General features: G+C 40.0%; 1 protein-coding gene across 3 annotated transcripts in view; it reads right to left on the bottom strand.

Moving 5' to 3' along the window:
• Positions 1-27,547, bottom strand: part of TPK1 (thiamin pyrophosphokinase 1) — a 437,279-nt gene that overhangs the window by 349,543 nt on the left and 60,189 nt on the right. For 2 of the 3 annotated variants that reach the window (XM_075418557.1, XM_075418559.1), the window contains exon 2: positions 21,586-21,660. In XM_075418557.1, coding sequence (XP_075274672.1) covers positions 21,586-21,660 — 75 coding nt within the window. Of the gene's footprint in view, positions 1-16,256; positions 16,290-21,585; positions 21,661-27,547 lie in introns of all 3 variants that reach the window. The other variant, XM_075418558.1, reaches the window with a different exon arrangement.

Raw genomic sequence — 27,547 nt, 5'->3', positions numbered from 1 at the left:
ATCAGGGGTGTCGCCCCTTTTCTTTTTTTGTACTACATGGTTCAGTTTTGTGAAGGAAACCATTTGGACAGCGGAGAAGAATCAATCAGATAATGTACAATAATATGCAACAATATCTAAAAGCCTACATTATTGTATTCAATTATATTATTTTGTCCTACCTTCCATTATGATCTTCTACTATGGGTTTTAATTATTTCTAGCAAACACTAATGAGGTCAGAGACCATAAAAAAATCAGTGTATACAAGATTCACTAAGAGATGGGTCAGTCTCCTTTTAGATTAGAAAGGTTTTAAAAGGGAGCTCTCCACTCCACCTGTGGAATAGGAGCCTCTTGCTTCTTTTTCTTCTAAAGAAAACATGCACATAATTGTGAGGGGTTTTTTCCTGCCATTAGTCAGGTTACATGAAACTTCATTATAAAAAGAAAGATGTTAATGTTCTGCCTTTGCACTGAGAGCAATGCTTCTTGGTAGCTTAAAAAAAACCCAGTTCCTTTCTTCTGCCACCATCTCCATCCCCTTGCACTTAGCACACATTGATTTTTACCCCATCTTTTTAAAGGAGTGTCAGCCATCATAGCTCTGTTTTGTTTACTTTCATCAATACTGGTGTGAACATGCATCGCATTTGAGACAAGAAAACCAGGGGCTGGTAGTTAACTGCTACAGAGGAGAGTGGGGAGGGAAAACAGCAACCAAGCGACACCGGCAGTTCTCTTAAGTAACAAAACTTCCAAAGCCTATTTCTGTGGCTTGCGATCTTCGTGTTTTGCACAAGGAGGGTTTTCTGTTGTTTAATAGCAAGCTTATGCTAGAATTTCAATGAGAAGCTAGGCCAGGAACTAGCAGGAATGTTATTCTCTCTCTTCCAACTAGTTGCCTATATTCAAAAAGCTTACTGCACCTTATTAATTTTGATACTTCTATCCCCCTCTCAAATTTGTATAAATTGGTTGGCCAATTCAAATCCTGTTTTGGAAGAAAACCAGAGAGCACCATCATCTGTTATGTGACATAAATTGACACATATGTAGAAGCATCAGACAGGCTATTCTATTAATCCTCAGCAGTTTGTAAGAACCGGCACAAAGCATTGCAACATCCCTCCCACGCCTGAGTACACTGGCACCTTTGTTCGTGCAAGTACACGGTACCTTGACTAACCTTGGGGCGTGAGGCTGCAGTTTATGTGAAAACATGAACGGTGGTGTGGTGGCAGGGATGCTGTAGTTAAAGCTTTGCACTGTGCTGCCACCAGAACAATCCAATGCTTTCTTACTCACCCTAACAGCAACGCTTCCAGACAGCCAGCTTTGTGAGGATTTCTTCTTGTACTTTCTTTACAGACACGTATCATAAAGCGTCACCCACTATTCAGAAAATACATGTGGTGCCAGGCTTCCTTCTGACTTCACACTAGCATCCACTAATAGTATGATCAACTAGTGAAAAAGCCCTGCACCAGTAAATAAATCGGCTAGGTTCCTTAACAGCCTGCTCATTTGCTTAATTTCAGTTATCTTTAGCCTGTCCTAGATTGCAACTTTTATTTGATGTTATTAAGAACCTTTTTAATGTATTGTCTAGTGACTTGTCACTGCTTACATTTATTTTTAGCATTAAGCATCCATTAGCCAAAATACAAGTATCTAAATTATTAGCATTTCCAGTTCAGAGGAACTTAGCATCATTAAAAGGGGAGCACCTTGTAATTCTTGCCTCATGTGTGATTTTTACCTGTTTTCTTATTTGTTGATGGCTTAAATATTTATATAGAAACCTCCCATGGGTATAAGCTGCTTAGTAATGGAAATTACTTGGACCCACTGAAGAGAAGCACTTTAGAAAGCTGCTCAACAAAAAAACATCCCTCCTGTGTGGATACAATAGGGACTGCTAGTAAGCAGAGCGCCTTACGCTATCCCGCCACAATATTGACCTAAGAGAAAATGTAGATGGAAACTGTATGTTTCTATCCATTGAAATATATAATTTCTTACTACTGGGTAGTTCAGAGGACCACTGACTTCATAAGCAGATAAATTACTTTTTAAGTCAGAAATTTCTAGGGAATTACTGCATTCCTTATTACGATGTATGGAAAAGTGTTTGGGCTGTCCGGTGTACACCCTTCACTGAGACATTTGTTACAAATGTAGTAATACGAAGTGCTATGTTAGATACCTGCACAGGCTTTGATTTGATAGCGTAAAAGTGTTCCCACTCACAAGCTGGTGAAGTCATCCAAGCAGCTGCCAAAACCACTGCAACTGGTTCTTTAATTGAAGCACTGGTTGCACGCTGGGAACTGAAGTATAAATCTGACCTGCTAACTCACAGCAGTCTTTGTGCATGGTCAGCCGTTAACTCAACCAGCTTGTCTTTCATCATCTCCAGCTCTGTTTCCCCAGGTAAAATGATTTTCATCTATCAGCATCAGACATTCTACTGTGTTAGTCTAGGTGCAGAAATAACGTGCTACACACACCACCTCATCGTGGAGGTAAGACAGACACAAACTTCTGTATCATTATGGTTGCATATACTGCAATGAGATAACTATAGAAGCTCAGTTAGTCCACTCACGGTTTCCCTGTTGGAATCCTGTTTATTTTTAGAAGGAAGACTACGCTTCTTTCTGGAGGGTGTAAAAGCATTATCTTAAAGCTGGAGCTAAAACAGGCACCCACTGCAATAAATACCCCACACACTGACATAGTGATTTAGAAGCTACTAGCTAATGGAAAAGCTGACTACACTCCCGATCAGTCCACTTCAATTAGAGAATAAGATGCGAATCGTATTATCAATTAAGACATGAGGTTCTGACCTTAAGCAGGAGTCACAGCCACCCCTGGTGTAAACATCCCTTGATTGCTCAAGCACGATACCAATTTGTGAATAAATTCTTGGAGAGCAAATGCAAGGTTCTCCAGAGGAAAGCCTGAAATATCCAGATATTAACTATTTATGATGCAGGATGTGAAGAAAAGGGTGGCCCTATGCAAGGAAGAGCTGTACCGTCAGAAACCAGGCTGAGCTCCCTGCTGAGGGAAAGTAAGGGAGGTCAGACAATGATGCTCTGGCAAGCCTCTGTGCGCCACATAGAAGGCAAGCACGAAAAAAAAAAATGGGCTTAGAAATATCAAGGGGACTAAAGGTTCAAACAGACCTGCAGACCCTGATTCGTCATGCCTAACTGACCCTAAAAATCTCTGCACAGCAATCAGAGGGACAAGATAAGAGACCACTCACGAGGGTGATTCAGGTCAGGAGTTAGCGTAGGCACTCCCGATTGCCTTCTGGAGGTGCCTCTGCTTCACTCTTCTCTGTGAAGCACCCCTGGCTAGCTAACGCAGGTGCCTCAAATCAAAAGGTGTTGCAAAGTGGTATTTTTCAAGAGCAGCTAGATCAGTGCTTCTGTAGCAGTAATGTGCTTCATGATTGCCACTGTCACAAATAATCCTACTGCATCATAGAAGGGACAGCTCAGTAACCCCACATTACAGTAATTACAACAGTAAATTGGAAAAGACAAAGGGAATCACACTTGTGTTTAGTCTGCTATGCTGTGACAAGGCTGGATCAGCACGGGAAAATTTATTTTTTTTTTAAACAGAATAAGGTTATTTTCAGCCAATTTCTTTTCATGCATAGCAGAGCCATTTTATCCTATATGTTCTATAGCCCTGTTCCCCAAGGTTGTTTTCTTTTCCATACTAAAGGCCCTTTCACCTCACACTGTAAGTTTGATACATATGAAAACACTAAACTAGGTGCTTAATGTACTACTACTCCCACAATCCCACCTGAGAAGGGAAGAACGACATAAATGCAGTATTAGAACCAGCACAAAAAATAATTTAAAGGATCACACCATCCCTGTAAGCCAGTCAACTCACCCACAAATGAATCAAAAAGCTCCTGCTTAAAAGACATTCCCCTGTCAAAGAGTGAAGGTTTTTTGCCCTCACACAATAGTTGATACTGATATTAGCTTACTCCTTCCCTCTATGGACGTCTTGTTCCCTTGCTGTCAAACTTTCATCTTCCTGCAAAGGGTAACTTCTGGCATTTGTAGCATATTTTCTGCTAAACTGCATTTATTAAACCAGCTGCCTCAAGGATAAAGAAAATCTCCCAGTGCCTGGTCCCTCTGCCCAGAAGGTGTGTCACCAGCTCCCACCACAGAACTAACCTGTCACGTGAGGAAATAATCTAGCCCCAAATCTCTTAAAGAAGCATTTTATCCGACTGCAGACCCAATTCCTATTGACATCCCATGTCACAAACTTGTGCAGGTGGCAGAACAGGGGACCGGAGAAGCCCCTTGAGAACACAGGATCCCTTTGGCAGGACAGAGCAGACTTCAGAGGGTTTAAGCCAGAGTTCCAACACTTACTGTCTCAATTAAACCGCAGAGAGAATTCTAGCACTGCCACTGTCCTCCTTCATTCAAGGGAGCTGATGTTTCGCTACTATTTAAAATTCTTGATCCAGCTATCCTTTCATTACTACTTTTGGACTGTGTTCTGTAAATTATGTTAGGTGCTTGTTTATTCCAAACACCCACCATCTCCCTCAGCCTCCCTTTGTAACAAGCTGCCAGCTTGCCTCCCTGTTCAGCTGATTCCCATTATCGTGGCTCCCCATCATCTGAATATATTTAGTCTCACCCAAGTAGTTTTGATTATCAAGTTCTACTACAGTCTAATTAGTGACATTTTTATTACTAATTTGTCACTCAGACACTTTCAGTCACATTAAAAATTCCTGCCAGCTTCTCTGAAATTGCTGTGTGCTTGCAGTCTTTTTCTTTTCACACAAGATCAGCTAAGCATTTTTATTTTGGTGGATGCTTAGGAGACTCTTAAAGAAATACCTAGGAAAATTATCTCAAGTAGAAGGAGACTTTTGAGTACTGCAAAGAGGATCCAGCCCAAGGAACTGATGTGTGGTGTTTCACCTCTTAGACATTGGTTTGAGTATCACTGAGAAAGACATAAAAAACACTCAGAACCTTTCCATCCTGTCTGTTTTGTTTCTAAAGGTGTGGAAGTAGTTGAATTGGGACACACCGCGACACTTCCTCACACTCAACTCACCAGTCAGTGGAGACTCTGTGGTAGCTCCTAATGGGTCTACATTTGTGGTCGGCCGTGCCGTGCCAGTCCTTGAGAATCTGCGCGCCAAAACAAGCAGAAGGGGTGAGGCTGGTGAAAGTCTGCCAAGCTCTGCCTGAAATGCAGTCCCACACATCTGCAGTAAATAGAGACGTATTTACAAAGAAAAAACACCACCTCTTCGCCTCTCTCTCTCCATCTCTTCATAGTATGTCTGTCCTTTCAACTGAATGGAAGGTGGGTTTACACACCCGTACGGCCTGGAAAGGAACACATTTGCCCAGGCTGACCAAATTCAGGCCGTATCATTGCACCTGCCTTCACAAAGCTCTGAATTGAAGAGATAATACCATTCACCGGCTTTAAAGCCAAGGTATAAGCCTTTCAGAAGAGCACACACTGGTAAAGGGAGACAATTTCTGGAGACACAGTACAGCTGAAAATGGCATTTAAAATTGCTAACTCAGTGTTATGCTTTCTTCAAACAAAATCTGTCCTGGGCTTTAGAATGCATCCATACATCCCTTAACAAAGGGTTAATAAACAATGGTAATATGCATCTTACAGGCACAAGCAGTATGTTTTACAACTGTTAATTACATAGATAGCTACTATTATAAATAGTTTTGAAGCAATCCATTAAACAAATGGCTTTTAGCAAATCAGAATTTATTACTCTTTTATGAGCTACTTATAAAAATGTAGCTTTCAGACAAAGGATGTGAAACAGCTGAAGCAGTTGTCCATATCTGCTTTCCGTTATAGCGTCTTTGAGGGCAGGGGGAGGAGAGGAAGAAAGCGTCTTATTAGCTCTGTACAGACAGCTCATCTTACTGGAAACATCTCCCCTCTTTTCCTGGGGAAGGGGAACCCTCGCTTAGCCTTCCATTGTGCTGGACTGTGATGAGTTCTCTTAACAAGGGCAGCAAAGGCAGTTGACACTAACGCATCTCCTTTCTGAAACCCTGACCGAAGCCAAGGCAACAACTACTGTTGACATGCACAGCATCAGCACTTCTGTCTCACATGCCCATAGCTGCCCATTAACCATAATGATATAAAACATCTGAATAAGCGTCTTGGTATTACACATGAGTTTATTACTTACTTCCTTGTGAATCTACTGAAAAGGATTAAGATTCTGAGCAAGACAAATGTAATTTATTTGCAGCCCAAGACATCAATATTTGTTCACATATCTACAGCTCTTACATTAGACAGTCTGACAAGGTACTTTCAGCAGCTATCCTCTGCACAGGAGCACAGGAGAGGGTTAACTTTCAAACGTGTCAATAAAATCCATTTCACCAGTCTTATGGTCTAAATAACATCAGTGTGCAATGAACTGGAATTCACACTCATTTGGAGCTTTAATAGATTAAACTCCAAAAGAAAGTTGGCAGATAAAGTTGAGATTTAAAAATGGATCCTACCTTTCAGAATTCATTTTACTGCATTCCTCCATAGAATACTTATCCCCAAGGAAAGCGTTACTTGGGAAAGCGTTGCTGTTTGGCACTCGTCTGCCTGAGCTTTTTTGTTAAAACCTAGGACTCGATTAGCTAGTAGGTTTGTGATTTATTCTCCTACACAAACTGACAGCCTGAATGGTATGCCAGCTCGTCACCCTCAGTCCATCATACTTTAAGGAGATAGGCATTGAGCCAAAACTTAATGAAGTCACAGAAAAGCTAACCAACAGTTTCAAGGCTTTGCAGAGTTTTCCCAACAAGAGCTCAAAGAAGATTTATCCACCTTTACTCTCTAAACATTAATAAATCGTATAAAAAAAGAAGGCAACAGCATTCGGTGTGTGTTGCCACATAGCCATACGCAACTTTCACAGCTGATGAAGGCTTTTGGCCTTATACCCAAAGCCTCCACCTAAGTCTTGAAAGCATAAACTACGATGGGCATCATTACTTGAATAGTTCTCCACAACCACCATGCACAAAAAGATGACTTGCTCTGTATGGATACTCGCTTCTTAGCGGACAGGATCTTTTCCCAACTTTCATTTGTTGATAAGGAAAAGAAAGTATAGGAATCTCAGTTAGATTAACATGTATTTTCACATTATTTGGGTAGCATTTTCCAAAGAACCTAAGGTGATGAAACTTGCCAGTTTTAAATGGCACAACTCCTCCAGGCTACTCTGCAAAAAGCAGTCCAAATGCATATTTATGTTTCGGTATACTACTGCTTCAATGTTTCTCTCAGAAAGCTCAAATATGACATATATTCCCTATAAAAATACAGTGTGTCAATCTTCCCACTCAGCTTCTCTCTCAGCTGCTTCTAGCATGGAAGCAGAATGCCATTTCTAAACAAAGCAAACCTGTGCTATAGTACTACCAATAGACTGCAACAACATTCTGAAAGCACAGTTGTTGTATTACAAGTAAATGAATGGTTGCTTCTCTGTCCCTGGTGAACCCTGGGACAATCTGTTTATTCCAGCCCTGTATTTCAAATACTGCGTGAATTGGAAGATATCCCAGAAATTACTTAGCATTCATGTCATCACAGTATTGGCTGCTCAGAACACGTATGTTTGAAACTTGGCTGTGGCGCCAGATGCTCCTTTCTACTGTTTCCCTCTGTGTCTGGAAACATTCAGCGCTTCAGAAAGATCACAGGCGGGATGTACTTGCAGTATGATTTTAAACACGCTTCTGATGCTGGAAGTGGTTTCCAACCAGAAAATGAGGTATGATGTGAGAACCACAAACACCTCTACACCTAGAAGAACCTCTCAACCGATCTTCTGTAGAAACATGCAGCTTGACAATCACTCATCCATGTTTGGACAGAGAGGAAAAGTTCTTCCACAGAGATGTCAGGGAAGGACTCAGCGCTCTGATGCAAATCTGTTTGTGTCCCACTTTCTTATCCTACTTCTTCTAGATTCCCTGGAGCAATTTCAACAGCTCCTAAGTGGTGCTAGAAAAAGAAATCACTGCAGCTCCCAAGGGAGCAGAGACTGTAATGACTTCTGACCTCTCCACATGGAGGAAAAGTGCATAGGGGAAACGCACTTCGTTTCCCAAACCGAAGCTCAGAAATCTCTAGCCTGTATCAGAGTGGGTTTGTCTCTAATCAGAGCAGTATTTCTTATCATACTCTCCAATTGTGAATTCTTCAGCATGAAATCACAGAATCCAATAATATCCATTATCTACTAGGGTGTAACACCCACTTCTACCTCCCACCTGAAGATCTACAGTTGTCTTGCAGTCTCAGCAAGAAAAAAAGAACATCCATACAAGTTCCTCTTTACAGGTCAACAACTGTGTCTATGCATGAAGAAAAACACACTGTTAAGTCTGAGTTGCTTCAAACCACCACACTAATTCACAGGTAACAGCGATATTCTTTTATAATACAATGCTAGGTAAAGTATCACAAATAAACTAGGAATAAGATTAGCAAGCTTGAAAACAACCCCCAACCATTCAAAACAAATCTTTTATGGTTTCTTTTTAGCAGTGCATTCCATTTACAGGCAATGATTGTGCCATTCTTCTGGAGCTAGGAATGAGCTGGGAACTTCTTTACTACAGTCACACACGATACATAAAATGTAAATCAAATTTGTTGCCCCAAGGTGTCTTCAAGATCCTTTTCCCCAACTTTTATAGCTAGTGAGATGGGTTATCAGCTACAGCATCCTGCACTGCCATGATAAAGAAGTGCCCTAGACAATGTTGTGCTGCTGCATCAGTAGGGACAAAGGTTCATGTTATTTTAAGCAGTTTCAGAAGGAATAAGACTGCACACTTAGTTAAAAAACCCCAACCAACCAACCAACCAAAATCTGCTAAGACTTGCAGGAAACTTCAACAGATTTTGCACACCTCTGAATTTAATATCTAAATGAGAACAGCAGCGGTATGCACTTGAAATGTAAGAGAAACTTCTTTTAGCAAAGATTTATTAGCTAATAACACTATAGCCTACCTACTGTCCTGCACATTTTGAAAAAGGACACTGCATATGTATATTTAAATCGCCAAAGATGAACAGTGGGTCACAAACAAAACTTTAAACGTTGAACTGCGTCAGCCAAATTGATAGTGCATTTATTATTTCTACCCTTTCTTACACATTTTTGCATAGTCAGTTCTGCTGCCAAAGCATTTCTAGAAGGTGAGTACAAAGGATATCAAGCACTATAATCACTGAATGAAGTATGACCGATGCATTAATGCTCACTCAAATCTATAGATCTATAGAAAAAGCAATAAAATTAAATGTGTGATTTAGAAGTAAGCTTAAATACTAAACTGATCCTAAATTCACTGAGGAAAGCAAACTTCACAAATCATTGCCAAGAGTATTAACAATCTCCCTCCCAGCCAAAAGGTCAACTTCAGATACCTTGTTAATATGTATCTGGGTTTTACGAAGTTCTAATGAGAGTGTTGCTCGATGACAAAGATGCATAGGCCTGCAAAAGAAGAAGTGCTCAAGGAAAACAACAACCAAGGCAAGTTCAAAATTAGATGATAGCTTTGCGGTCTCGAGGGTCTTGACCTCAGTGTCCTTCCCCTGTTGCTAAATAGAAGAGTAAAGTTTGAGATGGCTAGTGGGAAAGGCTTGAGGTAAAAGACAGATAACACTGAGACCAAATAAAGCAGATTAACTACAGATACCAGCTGCCACAAAATTCGTTTGTCTCTTGTTTTTGCAGTAAACTGGCCAAGGAAACAGAAGAGAAAATAACCTCCCATCTGGGCTGCTATTCATCCCTCCCCACCTCCTGAGTTTTAGCTACCTAGCAGACATATCTAAATTTCGGTGGACAGCCAGAAGACAACTCAGATCTCTGTCCATTGACTAAGAAGGAAACACTGGCACTGACCAGACACCAAGAAATTCCAGCTAAATGTCCCAAGTTCAGTGAGATATAACTGGGGGACCCAGTGAATTACTACTTAAGCAAAATGGGAAGCGCAACTTAAGACCTTGTCAGTGTGACTTTTAGTGGACATTTACTATGCCTTATCTACCCTCTTACACTTTCTCTTCTCTTTCAGGAACCAGAGGGAAAGCTAGATTCACAAAAAAAGAAAAGTGAGACTATGGCTTTTGCCACCATCACAGTTATTTATATCACAACAACACTGAGGAAAATATATAGACCAACTGGAAGAACCCCAGTCTACTTCTGTAATATGTTGATATTCCCAGGAATGAAAATTCGTTGTAATCCCTCTTTGTCTGACCTAATCTTATTTCCTAAAAAGTATTGATTATACAGGAATGCTCTACGTACTTGGGCACATTTCCCTCCATCTCTCTCTGCCCAAGTCTTTGTTCACTCCTCTTTCCCACTGTAACTTTTGCTACAGTTATCCAATTTCAGAAAGCAAACCAAGCAGCACAGTCTCCAAGCTGCAAACTTCCTTTGACTACGAAAAACAGGCAGATAGAGTGAACCAAACCAGACAGTTCTGCAAGATATTCAGAGGGTTCAACGGGCTCAAAGTTCTTGGTAAGACTACTGTTCCCAGCAGAAGCTTCTTTGGACGGTCTATAGCCTTTCCTGCATTTTAAATACACCTTTTGATATCACACAACAGTCTTGCATACCTTTGTCAAAATGATTACATAGCACAGCTATATAAGAATTGACACACGATCTATGTCGTGCTCAGGTCAACTCATTTGGCAATGACCAAATGTTGCGACTTCTTGAGGATGATTTGTTGATATTAATCACTTTCTCTAGAAACCTCACTAAAACAAAAAATCAACACATTCCCGATCTGTAATTACTTCACATCATTCTAGCAGTGGAAAGGTCCGAGTCTGAATGACCACAGAGGCTGCTCCTTCAAATGCAGCGGTCTGTCACAGAGGACACCATTTTCCACACCTTGTGAAATCAACACCAATTCCATCATTTCAGAATCACAGAATGGTCGGGGTTGGAAGGGACCTCTGTGGGTCATCTAGTCCAAGCCCCCTGCCTCATTATTATCTGGAAAGAACAGGAGCAACATTTACATAAACTGGGACAGGAAAAAATAACTACGAAAATTAGAGAGAGATGATCTCAATACTTCTTCTCTGATGTAGGCCTATCCAGAAAAATCTTCTCCCAACTTCAACATTCTTAAACTCGTAGATTTTACAGATTGAGAGAATATACCGCACTACTGCTTTGTAAGGGTTTGTTTGCAGTCATGCTCTGCCTGAAGAGTAAGGGACTTAACATTTACCCTCCTAGGACTAGAAGGTATAATTCTCATTCCCTTTATCTTGGATTAGCTGTCAAGACAGTAAGTGGACTGTTCAAACATTCATTGTTTTCAGTGGTTTTAAATCAAGATGAAACATAGGCCAAGCTGTTAAGGAGTGCTGCATGACTGCATGCCGCAGTTGCTCAGTGCTCAGCTTCTCTTCCAGTGCTGAGTGGGCAAAAGGGAAGGCTGGGATGTATTTTAGAGGGAGGGTCACTGTCCTCTTAAAGGCAGAGCCCATTTAAGATGTCAGTTTGGGCAATCAAAACCAAAAGATCATCGAAAGATCTTTTGGATGGATCTAGGCCAGATACTGCACTTACAGAGCTTTTGCTTTGCCACTCAAAGGACTTCAAAGCAGTTTTACCCACTCTAACCCTGTATTAAGCATGAGCTGTGTTTTGTTGAACGATATCTTTTCACAGGCTAAACAACTTATTCAAAATTCATTGTAAAAATCTTAAGATGATTATTAAAGTGCAGAATTGGCATAGATCATATTAATTCTGAGTCACTGTGACAGCATGTTACAGGTGCGTGCTCTTTCTCAGGCCACTAACATTACCGAACAGCGCAGCCTAGATGCACTCCGAGCCTCTCCAGTTCTTTAACTTCAAAATGTTTGAGACCACTTCAAAAAGATTTGTGAAGTCTAGTCAGTCCTTCTTTCTCTGTTCCTCTTCAAACAAAACACATTTCAAGAGCGATGTTCTAGACTTTACCATCTAGTCTAACCTGACTGTTGATTATTCATGGCTTATTACACCTCACAAACACGAAGTTGATACTATGGGCTACTGGAAGCTAGGAGCTAATGCACAGTGCTTGATGCAGGTAACATTACAAAGGCTGAAAGAGAAGTCCATGTTCAGAAACAACCAAAAACTTAGTTACCTGCTGAACAACTCATACAAGCCCCAAGCAGCCAGACCCTGGGCCCTGCACACAAGCAGCAAGGGTTTGAAGTTCGAAGAAGCTGGGATTTTTAAAAAGAAATTCCAACAGAATCATACTCATACTCTACAGCACTGAATTACTTCAGTGCTAATGCAGCTTACATTGAAACAACAATCATTCTTGTGGTGCTAACACCACCCCATCCAGGACATTTGAGTTTATGTTCAACTTTATTTCAGTGAAAACAGGAGCAGGCCCTCTTTAAAGCAAGATTTTTATGAAGGTCTGAGCCAAATTAATTCAAGGTAACTCAAGCAATATTGACATCAAGAGCGTTTACATCAAGCTGCTAGTCGTAAAGCTTCCAACAACGGAAGGTGATAATACAGCATTTCTAAAAGTTATGGGTTGTCCCTGCTACTTCCGAAGTCAATGGAATTTTCCAGAATGAGAAACCTATGACAAATTTTTCTTTCTGCTCCAATGTGATTCACTGTCATCAAAACAGAAGTCAGGCTCCTGTATGTCACCGTGTCTCCTCAGTCTATTAGATAAAGAATTGTTGACTTGGGAGAAAAAGGTATTAATAGCCACAAACACTCATTGCATTTTCATGTGCTGTTTTTGGCTGGTGTAAATACGTGAAACTGAATCAAAGTCAACAGACCTTCATCTATTTACATAAGCAAATCTTTGGTGCAATCAGAAATATGACAAAAAACCCAACCCATACTCTAAAGTTATAATATGGAACTGTTCAACTAATGGGGATGTTCAACAGCTGAATATCTGTGCTCTTTCCCATATATTAACATGCTTATGGCAGAGGAAAAAAACTAAAATAAATTCAGAAAATCCTCAAACCATTCTTATAATTTGTCAAGCTCAGATAATGTAAGTATAATTAACATTGTACATAGCTCCTTTGGCTCATCCCAACATGATGAAGTTCATATCAAATCCAGCAAAGTACCTGATCACTTACTTTTGGTATGTGAAGCATAAGAATAATCCCAGGAAGTCACCAGGCTTAGCTGTATATTTGGTATCAACAACTATTTTCTTCTTACTGAAACTCTTAGTGTCTCCAACTAGGTACATAAAGTGAAGAGCCCAGATCTCTATTAACTCTTGAAAAACTCTGGTCTTTGCCTAGGAATAAACACCCCCATGATCCAAACTTCAATAAAACACATGTTCAGGTATCTCACACAGGCAACATTTTGAATAACGTAACGCCAAAATAAATTACAGAAGCTTAGAAGTAGTGATTCTGTAGGAGGCAGTTAACAAAACCAGAAAGAAGGACAGAGAAAGCTGTCTTTGACACCTTTGACACAAGCCCATCAATCATTTTAGAACTTCTATGGTATGTCATGTGGCAAGCTGTCTAACCAATTACACATTATTAAAAAAATCTCACTACGCTGTTTAAAAAATGTAAATCCCTATAGTACTTTTAGTATCACATTTATGTACTGCTGTAATCTAATAAAACAGCCTACCTGTACAAAAAAGCAGAAAAGTTATCTATTTTCTGACTTACATTAATTTAAAGTTCAATTTTAATACTTGGTAATATGGGTGAGCACAAGACCGTATGTAAACCATTTAGCTGAGAACACCAGCAATCCAACATCCATGTTCTCAAACTACTGATGTCCTTTCAGGGACTGAAGATAGTGAAGGATGCACACTCCGTCAGCCAAATAACCAATAAATACTAGCACAGTCTCAACTTATTACAGAACAGTTAAACTGTTCACTGGCTAAGTTACTCATTAACACAATCATGGCAATAAAGTAATCAAAACTTTTAATATTCGAAGGCTGGAAACATACGTAGATTTAGGGAAGTTAAAAGAGGACATCCGCTTTTAAAAAGCAATCACTATTTGAAATAAACACTGGACCGAGATTAATGGTGAGGTGTTTGCACCAGTATGGGCTTTTTAAAAAAAATAATTAAGAAACAAAATATTAAATAAACAGGTTTCTCTGCCCTGCCGGAACCTTAGAGTAAGAGAAAAATGAAGACTGTAAAACAACGGCTTGATCCAAAGGCCATCACAGCCCACGAGAAGACCCCGACATCAGCAACCCTAGATAATAACCATCTTTTACAAGACCTAACAGGTTCACCCGAGTAGTAGATTCATGACAAGCTCTAGCCATGAAAATACCACCTTTGCCTTGTAGTGACTCTCAGTGAAACAACTTTTTTAAACACTTCTCACTGTGCAGCCCGAGGCAGTGAAAATCCAAGCGTTCCTTTTATGGGATTAAGAACCTGCTCTTTTCTGTCACAGGTCTTACTTATGCTAACCTCCTGCATTCACCCCTGCTCTCTGGGTTCATTCCCAGGACCACTTCTCTTGTTGAATCACTAACAAAATGAGCTATTAATTGTATTTTTTTTTCCTATCGCCTTATGCTTCCCTTTTTTCTATTGCCTTATGCTTCCCTTTTTTCTTGGGGTGCTCTAAAGCATCCTCCCGACAATATTTTCCAAGGCTTCTTCTTTCAACAGTCCTCTGGGATACATCATGGTAACAGGACATATAGTATGATGCTATCAAAGGCTTCTATATAGCAAAACCTGAGACAATAGAACTCCCCTAACGGGATTTGCATCTCAGCTCAACAGAAAGAAGCACTGTAATAATCTCCCATTTTTCTCTTGTGCCGTAATAATCCGTTATGCTTTTCACCAGTACTTCAAAGTAATTCTCTATTGTTCTGTTACTCTGAACTTAGGCTCAGCGGGGTTTAGCTTTTCAAAGCATCACAGAGGGGGATCCTAATTACTCTTTTTTTTCATTTTTCAAACAAAATCTCAAATCCATTAAACAAACAAAAATTCCTTTTAGATCTCAATTTCCTGTTGCTGGATTTGCAGAGAATTAAAATCAACAACAAAAAAATGCAGCTTAAGATGTCTCAAATTATATCTAAAGACCACAATTCTATCACAGCTACTACTATGGGGAGGGAACTTTAATTGTGCACAAGGCCTGGAAGATCAGCTCTGTTCTCACCTTTGCCAGTAACTACCTAAAAGTCTGCAAAAATTAGTAAGATTTACTTTTCGAAAGGTCCACACACCTAGGCTACCTCTTAAGAGACCTGATTCTAAAGCAGAAAGGCACTAACCATACGTATGTCACAAACGGGAGAATTTTATCGTATCTCTGGAGTTTTCAGCTTAGTTTTAGGAAGATAAATGTAAACTTCAAGCTCACCATGGAAAATTTGGTAGAGGTCAAGCTTCTACAGTGAGTCATGGGCAAAGCTTGGTCTAGAAAAACTCTCTTCCCCAAATCCCTGCTAGTGCAAACTACTGCGTGTTCGAAGATCCAGACACCACTTAGTCAGGGCCAGATTTTCTTAGTTCTAAAGTATATTATCGATCCCCTCCTCTCAAGAACACTTGAAATAACATGTCTCACACTACTGTAGCTGAAGGACATTAACTCACCACATGCAGTCCAACAACAGGCACACCAGCGTAAAAATTGTTTTTTAAATCTAAATGGAGTGGCACAGAACAGCAAATTTAAGTTACTAAATACAAACTAGAAAATACACTCCTGTTTTGATTCAAATGTGGAAAAACTAAACTTCATTGTTGACTTATCAAGAGTCTAATATTACTCAGGGGAGAACAGAGTGGTTTAGCTGAGGCCAGCAGTAAGAGTTACTGCTAGTCTGGATGCCTGCTGGAAAGTGCAATAAAGCATACAAGTCCATGCGACATCCCAATCACCATTTTTATGAACATTTTCCTATTTATTAATAGCAGCTGCTCTAAATTCACTCAAGTTTTATGCCAGCTGCCAATTCTGCATCTAGTACAAATTTGAGATATATTACACGTAAGTTCAGCTAGAAATGAAAATAAAAGGTGAGAAAAAAGCACAGCAAACGCCAACAAGGCAAGTTCATTGCTGACAGGTAAGAGGGCAAGTGAATGGCTGTACATACCAATAATTCCAGAAGCACAGGTGAGTTCAAACACTAAAGACAATAGAGGAAAAGGTATCAATCATAGAAAAGAAAAAACGGCATGAAGAAAAGTCAGGTTATTTCCCTCCTTTTACTAAACCACAATACCCTTTTCTCTGCTCTGAGACATTCAAACTGTTCAAGCTAATCTGTTACTTAAGTGTATTTACCTCAGCTTTACATTGCTGCTTGTATTTATATCTCATTTGCCTTTATACTCTGCTCTTGGACCTCAACAGAAGACATTCAAAATATCAATCACCAATTATATTGCAGGCAGAAGCATATGGAACATAAAATGCATGGAAGCATGTGGTGTTCAAAGACAGACGACTCTAAAATTCATGATACAAATTAGCACCTTTTCTTACTTGATTACTCAGGAAGAGGAGGTATTTTGTAACTCGCAGTCACCTCCAGGCACTAACAATCCATTCATTAGCAACATTTTCATCAAACTGTAGGCTGACCTTGACAGGAAAGTGGCCTCACACTCAAGATACTATTTAAAATCCAATAGCCACTTTGATTGTTGCAAAATGGATATTGATAGAGATGGAAACTTGAAAAAACTCAATTTGTGGATAAGCAATCATAACAGATGTAGTGTAGAAAACACTGTTTACATGAAGACAATCTAACACAAATTCAGATTTGGGTATATCACACTGCTGTTGCAGAAGTCTGCTTCCTGCTGTCTCAGTGTAGAGACCCTATAGAGACCCCCAAAAATATAGAGCTGAAATCTCTACGGTGAAAAACAAGCTCTTCCTCCTTCTGCAGTTCCTCATATTCACGACCTACAAAGTATCATAAAATGTCTATATACTATGCCTATAGAGAAGTGGCTGGTAGGCCAGCATAATAAGGAGAGATCACTAGACCCCAGATTCCTTAACTGAAAGGAATGGTCCATGAAAGAGACTGTTTAGGGAAATACTCCTGAAGCACAGACATTCTTGCAGTGCCGTCTCATAGATTTTAAACCAGCAAGGACTGATACAATCACGTCTCCTTCCCATCTGCCTGTCCAACATTAAAAACACTTCCCAGAAGTCAGCATTCCGTCAGCCTGTTCCACAAAGATGTTGGTACTTTATTCCAGTACCTCAGCCAGGGACATTTTGTAGTATGAATGGCTAATATTTGAAGTAGTTCAACATGTTCTATTTGATTTAAAGCTTTTGCAGGAAGTCTTTATTTGCAGAAAAAGATCACAATCCTTTTGCAGAAGGCACAGTGGCTAATGCCTCACAATCACTGTAAAAACTGAAGAATACCCCCACACATGTTTTCTTACCATAAAGCAGCACAAGTATAATAATCTTCCTCTTCAGCCAAGCAAGACTGAATTAACCAATATTTTAATTCTGCAGCTGCATTTATCAGTAAACCCATGGATATAAGAACAGCCAGACAGAGGTTAAATAGAACCTAAGGAAAAAAAACTATTGCAATGCGTTTTTCTCCACTAGCAAATCCTAGATGCTATTTAACAACAAACCTGCCATCCCCAGAAATGCAGCACTGTTTGGAACTTCATCAGATTGCTGCAGAATATTGCCATTTTACTCTGATTCTTGAAATAATAATCTTATTTTTCAGAGCATAACTTCTTGCTCTTTTGAGTTCGTAATTGTCAACCTTTAAGAATGGAAAGCACTCTACAACATGCAGCCATTTAGCACGCTACCATCAAGCAAGGACACGAAGACAATTCCAGATCATTTGAGTATAACAGCTTGTAGGGGCGATGTTTTTAGAAACAAGAAACGATTTTCAGATCTTGAACTTGCGACAACTTTACATAGGTGATTTCTCAGCAATGGAATAACTCTGCCCCTTTCCTGGTACTTCACTAGGGAGACATCAAAACAATAGAAGTACAAGCAATCACCAGACATTGCTGAAATTCTTAGCAAAAGTCATTGAATTTCTGACTAAAGAGATTTTAAAGAGCAGAATGAAAATCTCGTGAACGTTCACTTACTCTACAGAAAGTCTATTTTGTATTCAGCCACTAAAACCCTGGCCTCCATACTTTTCAAACTTCATGTAGAGACAGCTTCAGACCTTCAACTCACAGTCATTTCTGTTAAAGATATATTCACATTTGAAAACACTTGCAAAGTAGCCGTAGAGACTAATGTAAACCGGATTTTTTTCTCTACCATTTTTTTTGTTAAACTGTAATTAAAGCAGGAGCTAGAAACGTTGCTGAAATACAAGAAGGAATTTAGGACGTGCGACAGGTTATTAAGGTAAAGCCCAACCGGATCCAGTCTTCCTTACAGGAACCTCATTGACACAAAAACGTGCAGCTCTGAGAAAAGCAGGGCCCCGTCTCTTCCACGTTAATTTCCACAATTAGGATACGGACTGCAAGGGAAGACATAAAACTTCCACTGGTAAAAATGGCTGCATTAACAGCTACAAAGTACTTCTGATGGATTTGACTAATGTTCCCAGCCTCGTGCTTACTCACAGTCTATTCTCAACCCCCTGCATGCCGCTCACCTTCCCATATTCAGTCTCCTTATATCAGTTTCACTCACTGTGAGTCGTTTTTCCCTTACCTACTCCCCTTTACTGACCTATTCTCTTCATTTTCTCTTGCCATTTGGTTTGCCCTCTCCCTACTCTACCCAACCCAATAAATCCTTCTGTGAACTACCAGTGTTTTCTGCCATTTTTTTCTTCATTCTGCTTTAGCAAACTATCCCTTCTCCAGCACTTCATCCATCCTGCCTTTTGGACAGCACTAATACTGTATGAGTGTACCTAAGACAAAGATAAAATGTTCTAGACTAGTTTACTCCTGTAACGAATATAACAGACTAAAATCATGGTAGTCTTTATCTGATACTACCCCACTACTGTCACTTACCCAGCTTGTATGGTAAGAGTGGTAAAAGCTGTCCCCTGGAAGTGAAGAAATCCGATTTCACTGACCTTCACAAAGCACCAGGAAGGAAGTTCATGCAAGTTTGTACAGACTGAAATAGTTCTTTTCAAAGTATGTCAGTAAAAATAGGTTTCATACAAGTCTGTAATAAGACAAAGGCTAATTAGCTGCAAACACTTTTTCTTGAGGTCAAGAAGAATTACACCTGGGATGATTTTAGCCTAGAATAGCCACACTTCTTGATGTAATTTTTTTTTTCTTTTGAACTCAGGACATATCACATCACACCTTCATTCTTACTTGATGCTAAAGTGACAGGGCTAATGAAACACGTTATTTTGATAGGACACAACCTACTTGAAAATAACACTTATGTCTCAGCATTTTGTACTCGGGATAACACCCAAGATTGCTGTAATTTAGAAAACCTCTGGTTTGCTGTCTCTTTTTTAATCTCAACCCTCAAAACACAGGAAAGGTGGGACAAAGCAGTAAGATCAAAATAGAATCATAGAATCACAGGTTCGAAAAGATCTCTAAAATCATCAAGTCCAGCCATCCACCCAACACCACCATGCCTGCTAAACCATATCCCCAAGTGCCACATCTACACGTTTTTTAAACACCTTCAGGGATGGGGACTTCACCACCTCCCTGGGCAGCCTGGTCCAATGCCTGACCACTCTTTCAGTAAAGAAATTTTCCCTAATATCCCATCTAAACCTCCCCCGACGCAACCTGAGGCCATTTCCTCTCGTCCTATCACCAGTTACCTGGGAGAAGAGACCAACACCTGCCTCACTACAACCTCCTTTCAGGTAGTTGTAGAGAGCAATAAGGTCTCCCCTCAGCCTCCTCTTCTCCAGACTAAACAGCCCCAGCTCCCTCAGCCGCTCCCCATCAGACTTGTTCTCCAGACCCCTCACCAGCCTCGCTGCCTTTCTCTGGACACGCTCCAGTCCCTCAATGTCCTTCTTGTAGTGAGGGGCCCAAAACTGAACACCAGGACTTGAGGTGCAGCCTCACCAGTGCCGAGTACAGGGGCACGATCCCCTCCCTACTCCTGCTGGCCACACTGTTCCTGACAGAAGCCAGGATGCATTGGCCTTCTTGGCCCCCTGGGCACACTGCTGGCTCATGGTCAGCGGGCTGTCAACCAGCACTCCCAGGTCCTTTTCCACTGGGCAGCTTTCCAGCCGCTCCTGCCCAAGCCTGTAGCGTTGCATGGGGTTGTTGTGACCCAAGTGCAGGACCCGGCGTTTGGCCTTGTTGAACCTCATACAGCTGGCCTCGGCCCATCGATCCAGTCTGTCAGATCCCTCTGCAGAACCTTACTTACCCTTCTTCCCTTTGTTATTTAATACAGAGTATGTCTTTCAGTGCATCTTTTTAAATAAAAAAATATGTCGAATCGTATCTAGAAAATACACTTGACAGTCCTTCCACTGAGCACTTCTTGCCGCCATTACTTGCTGATACTGCAAGTAAAAGAGACCCTGTTTGGCGTACAGTACTCGCTCAGATACTTGCACAGGACAATTCAAAGGGTCTCCCTTCTTTTCTCACTCCTCTGTCTATATAGGCACCTAATTTAGATTTACTATGTGATATGAATACATCCTTCCCACCTCACCCCTTACCCCAATTCCTTTTAAGCATACAGCGACCCGCTGCCAGCCCTTATGCCTATGGTGAAATCGAATAGCTCTATCTGCCCCAGCCAGTGAAGAGGAATCTCTCTGCAAGGTTTCCAGCCTGGTAAGAAGTTAGAGACAGTTCCTATGGTTTGTCAGAAAGCTTCTGAAGGACTACATTTCTGCACTGGAGGAATTAGTAGCTCCAAGCTTGTAAAGATTTATATATCTCTACAAAACTTCAGTAAGTTCACAGCTATCATACCAGAAATGATGATTAGCGCTATGCATATTAAACAATGGGGTAGTGAAATCTGATTTGCATATTTCTGACATGCACACAAATTCCCACCACTTTCACAACATAATATCTACACGGTTCATTTTATTTTGATTAAAATTAACACATTTCACTGATGACCTTTAAAGGAATGCTCGCTTCCAGACTTTGAAATGCACCATTGATCTACCACACTTTGTCAGCAAAACAATGATCATTCCTAAGATGCCTCTGAAAAGCTACAGTCTCGCACAGATCAGTCCATAAAGTTCCCACTGACGTAAGCAATGCAGAGATGCAGAATTTGCATAATCAGCTCATTTGCTGCATTCAGCAACGAGGGACATCTCCTGCCGATTCACACCCTCACCAGAAGGCTGCTCTAGTTAAAAGCAAATTGCCACATTGCAATTCAACAGACATGAAGTACATTCGCTGGGTAGCAGCTAAGTAAATAAGCAAATGAAGATGTATGTAAGTTATTATTACCTTTGCTCCACAGACAATGAAAATGACCTTTGTCGAAAGGCTGGTTCAGAATCAGCAGGCAAAGCTTCAGGTTTCCTGTAAGAGAAATGTTGATTCTTATTAGCAAGAATATTGATTTTTTTTTTTACCCTTTTATACTTTGCTGTTGCTGTATTAATTTTAGTCCAGCTACCTCAGAGCATCTCCACTAATTTTCTTGCTTCTTAGGTTTCATCATTTTCAGAGAAGCTATCAGAACTTCATTAGACACCTTTTACTTGGTAGGATTTTTGCTAAACTTTTAATTTATAAGTGACTTTTACTCATTGAAGGCCATCCTCAGCAGCACCCCACATCTATACCGCTCTCTCGTTTCATCTCCCTCTTGCTGCTGCCGCCTGGATGCTGCATTTACTGATACAAGCTTCGCCCTGGCCTCTATTATAGGGAAGTCTGTAGGTGACCCTTACGCAGCTGTCTCTAATCTAGGTCCAATATTCCACTCTCCTGGTGCATTCAGAAATCTTGCTGCCATCGGTGGCTTCTGTGCCTACATTTGTGTATCATGTAGAAGCTCCAATTGTGGTAAATCCACTGTGGTAGATACTTTACAAATGCAGAATGAAAGGCCATGCCCAAGGAGATTAAAATCAAAGCTAGCAAAAGCAAACTTCAGCCAGTGTTATCTAGGTGATTCTGCAGATTAAACATCTCAGTGGATTTACCAGAAGCCTGAACTGATCCAACCCGATTGGGTCCTAAAGCCTCCTGCCCTAGCAATATGTCCATTGTGAAGGTTAATAAAAAAACTACAAATACGAAAGCCTTAAAATAAAAGGATTTGTGATATGACACACTTTCGTTTCAAAGACTGTGGGATTTACATTATTTCACTTCCTAATTATCTTGCCAATCATATAGGAATACAAGCTTCCCCTGGAGCTTGATATCCTCGCTGATCAGGTTAATGGAATATTATTTGGTCATGTAAAGCCACTGTAACTGAAAAAAGAAAACCTCTATCACTAGAAAGCCTTTTGGGCTTTTGACCAGATCCAGTATAGCAGGAGACAGAAGGCTACAGGTGAAGCTGTGGCTTTGGTCATGTGACGTTACAGGTGGTGAAAGTTCTGAAGGTGCAGGAACACCTTAGGGTGGGAGTAGGGAGGGAACAACCTTCAAAATAACAAATGAAATGCATGGTTAGGAGAATTAAGTGAGTGTTAGGAGAATGGGACACCACTATTCTTTATCTCGCCTTTCAAGTGCTTTAGGGTTTCTCCACTGACCCATTCCATGCCTCAGTTTTCTAAAACAGAAATAACAGTGCTGTCCTCCTTTGTAAGTATCAAAAGAAACACTACTGAAGACCTGGGTAATTTTTGCTCCAGTACAAAGTCTACACATTTATCACAGCTACCTTCTGCATGGCGCTTTCAAATATCTTCCCTCATGTCTTTCCCTTGCATCTTTGCTGACATGGTCTACACTTCTATTTAATTCATGTATATACAGAGGAATAAATTTACTTAGAAAATAAATTTCCTAAGAAAAGAATGGAGAGCTCAGAGGAGCAAGTAAACAAAGGAAAATGAGAAAATCCTTTTTTTATATAGTAGTCTGAGCAGTTTTGCCTTGTCCTTGAACTTTAAGAGAAAGGTAGAAAACAATACATTCAAACTAAGTGTCAATTTCCAGCTGCCTCACAAAATGGGACCTCAGCAGCAGATCTCCTAATGATGGCTAAGTGAGAAAGGCTGCCAACTCCTTACATTACACGTAATCATCTAGTGGTGCCCTCCACTGAAGAGAGCCAGAAAACATCACCGGTTTTTTACTGATATGATAATACAAATAGACACGGGTGCTGTAAACCTGTTCCTGCTGGTGAATCAGAAAAGGCATTTCTGTGTCCGTTTTAAACCCTTAAGCCACACCAGCATACGAAAATCCAGTAGATTTTTAGCTTTTTTCGCACATCAGGCAGACTCTTGTTATGTATTAAGATATATTTTTGAAGCCAACGCCTGGCTGTAGGTGTCCACCTCGAGACTTCAGAGATGACACTTCAAAGAGCTTCCAGTAAGGCCTGTAAAAGCTGCCAGCTCCTACTTGTTCATTTATTGCAAAAAAGCAGAGGTAGATGCCCCCGGCACACACAATTAGGAAGGGGTTTTTGTGTGTTTTGCATTGTTGGGTTTTTTTAAGCACAGTTATGGACTGAAAAAGTGGAGAAATGGAAATTATTGTTTCTCCTGCTTTTAGAAAAGTGAATGTTCCAGTCATTTCAAACCACTACAATTAATGCATGATAATATGCTATGATTAATGCTACCAAAATGAGCCTAAATGTCAATATTTTAATGGTGCTTGCTGGGTTAATATAAAGCTGCACAAAGGGCTCAGTCCTTGGTAGATGTAAAACAGTAATAAAATTGGGCTGCAATAATTCACAACCATTGCCCTAAAAACTATTAATAAATCGGGACTTCTGATGGCGAAGACCATGTCAACAGGCAGAATATGCAACATCCATCACTCTGAGAAAAACTGATGAGAGCTCACTGTGCCAGTGCTCTACTGGCTATTCGTTTGAAAACAAATCTACTTCAAGGCCATTTATCTTTAAAAGCCCTTAACAAATTAGGAAGCATCTATCTCCGGGACTGTCTGCCCATCCATTTTTCACAAAGATAATTAGCACCCTGACCCAGCCCTTAACAAAATTGTGCTCTGTTTGGACTAATGGGAAAGAGAATTCTGTAAGCAAGAATTCAGCAGCAAAAATAACTTGTCCCCAGATATGGATATCTGAACCAAAGAAGCTTTTGTTGGCCTTTTGTTAGAGGCAGAACAAGTTGGTCTCTTGCATAGTTTCTTCCGGTTTTAGTATAATTTTCTCTTTCATTATGTACTTTTCTTGAAGCTTTTGCAGACTGAGCAAATTCAGCCATCTGCAGCACAAGCAGAAAATAATAAATTCCTCCATACAAAACCTCCAGCTTATTCTCGGTGTTTACATCAACACAGAGAATGAATGCAGCCAAGTCCCACAACATAAGTCCTCTCGTGGAGGAATTAACCGCACAGTAAGGCCTAATTTCTACAGGACAGGACAACAGAAGGCTAACCGTAGGAAATTCTTACTTGCATTTAGGGAACCAAATTGCGTTCACTTCATTCTTACCTGCTTGTTTTCCAATTTGCTGTTTATGAATCTTGCAGTCTCACAGGTATAATTTACAGACGTATGTATTAACAGGTGCACAACTACGTCAACAGCTAGTTCTACGCAAAACTATAGTTTCAGCAAATCTTTTAGCAGACTGGGAAAATTCCTAGCCTTTGGGTATAGCCAAATTGTTTTAAACCTGTTGGAAACACAGAGAGCCATTTTCTTACTTTCGTAGGTCGCAAACCAATCAACAGTCCCTACAAGTCCCACGGGGACCATCAGTGAAAAACCCCTTCCTTTCTGAAAACTTTTTCCCTTCTCTGCTTTCCAACTTCTATTTAGCTGCACCACTTCTTTGATGAAGATTTTCTTATGGTTGCTTAGAAAGGACTTTAATCAAAGGTGTTGTGAACGTCTCTGACAGCCTACACAAAAGCTTTTTACCCCATTTAAACTCACACAGAAGAATTTCAATGTATTTTAGAGCACACATTTACTATTCTAAAAGCCTTCTTGGCTTCTCCCTGTCATATTCTACTCATCCAGCTATTCCATAAATATTTTTTATTGATTTCCCCTTGTCACATGCCAGTCTTCAGGCTGTATGTCTGTCACAAAGTATATGCAAAAGGCATATATATTTCTAAAGACAACCTTTTCTCTGGTAGCCAATAAAATAACATATGCCCCTTCTAACACTGGAAGGAAACAAAGAATAATATTGCTAGAAGTTATTCCACATACTGTGAGGTTCCTGGCTATTGAACTTTCTGAGGGGGAAAAAGCTTTCATTGCTTCAGACAAAAGGGTCTTTGGGAAAAATCGCTGCTATTCCCAGTCTTTATGAAATTATTTAAGCAGTAACATGCAATGGAGGGATAAGCTGTGCTAAGATATTGTCATGCCTCAATGTGTTAACGACGTATGACTCCAAAGTCAGAGCTTCAACCACAGAAAGGGGCTTCCGCTCAGCAATTCATGTTTTGGTTTGTTGGTTGGTATCTGTGTTTCACCGCTTGCCTGAAGAGGAGCCACTCCTTTCCTTTCTAATGATCTATCAAGCATCTTCCACAAAGAGACAGGTTTAGTACAGAGGAAGAAGGAGGAAAGAGACAGGTAGTATGGGCACCAGGGAATTTTACCATTAGTAAAGTATTTTATTAATTTAATCTAAAAAGTTGAAAGTTGGAAGACGGTTATAAATTTTCAGAAAATTTCTGTACTGGTAGAAATACATCTAGATATCCAAGATACTAATCAAGATCCCTTGAAAACATGCTGCAGAGATCTGGGTTACACATATTCCTGATCACTTAGGTGGGAGTCCAAATATACAATGGGCTTCTGAGAGAGAAAAACTCTGAATGACCCCACTGAAAATTTCTTCCTGCTCATGTGGCTGCTCTCACATCAGTCTACTTTCCAGGATTAAAAAAAAAAAAAGTGATAAAAGTTATTTGGTTTCCAGTACCACCATTCAGGAAATTCCTGCCCCACAGATCCATTTTTTAAACTAACAGTCACTGCCTACTTAAATGTCAGAGTATGTGGGAAGGGAGAAGGCATTTTTTCCACAATTCCAAAACAGTGACACTGATAAAAGACAGCAGAGCAACAGGCTGAGGCAGCTCTTCATATGGCAGTTGAAGTTTCTTCTGCTGCAAAAGAATTAGCATTGAAATTATGATTCTAAGAATTCCACATAAGTTATATTTAGTGGAAGCCTATCATAATAGACACTAAATAAAGCAGTCATGAAACCAGCAAACAGAATAAAATAATGTTCACACAGAACTGTGAAGATAGATAAGGCTATTGCTACAGATCACCAAAGCAAAATTACTGAAGCAACTTGCTACGTTGTTCATTTGGGGTTTGGTTTTAGTGTTGGTTTGGTTTTAGTGTTGGTTTGGTTGATTTTTTTAATTAATACATTAAATTCCCCCACTTAATTGAAATACAAGCTACTGAAAAATCAGAAAATAATTAGTTTTTACTTAAAAAATTTTCTTAACATACTCTGTGGATTGAAAAACTTGGCTCCTGTGTAGTGCTAAGCATTACCAAGTCAAACAAAAGCTGGAATGGGAACTTCTGCTATTGGTGAAGCACATGTCACTAACACGAGATCATTAGCAAGTGAGCTTATAAAAGTACAAATTACCACATCAAAAAAAAAAAAATGTCATGAATTGAGAGTGGACAATTTTAAGAAATGCTTAAGAAAAAAAGGTTTTAATACTGACATTCCTTCACTTAGGAACACGGCTATTTAAAGAATACTACTCTATTAAAGTAGTCCACATTCTTGCTTAAATGAAGGCTCATGTAGAAAAAAACCCAGTGATTACACCTGAAGTATTCTGGGTTTATATCAGTGAAAGAGAAAGGACCCTAAAATGGTATTTTCTGCTGCATCAAAAGGAAGAAAATTATTGTAGCATTGAATACACAGAAAGGGGAGGTATTCTAACTGCTCACTGCAACCTCAGAAAGCTTCTTGGTAAAACTGATTTCATTTTGCTCTATTAGTTGTAGCACCACAATTAGCTTTTTCTTTGACATTCATCAGCATTTTTAGTGCAGTCCTGATGGGCTATTTGTTCCACCTATCACGTGCAAAAAAAATCCAGAACACTGAATCAGACTTCCCACTAAACAAATGACAATATATTGCCCTTGTTTTTTTAACCTGGTCTTTATGAAAAGGCAAATAAATGCTCAGCACGTAAAGAGGTGTTACCTAAACGCAGAGAACATGGGATTTTAAAACTAAGAGAAAGGAATTTGGGGGATCACCACCAAACC

This window comes from Opisthocomus hoazin, chromosome 4 (genome assembly GCF_030867145.1).
Source record: "Opisthocomus hoazin isolate bOpiHoa1 chromosome 4, bOpiHoa1.hap1, whole genome shotgun sequence".
NCBI classification, from domain to species: domain Eukaryota; kingdom Metazoa; phylum Chordata; class Aves; order Opisthocomiformes; family Opisthocomidae; genus Opisthocomus; species Opisthocomus hoazin.
This window is presented reverse-complemented; position numbering and strand designations above follow the sequence as displayed.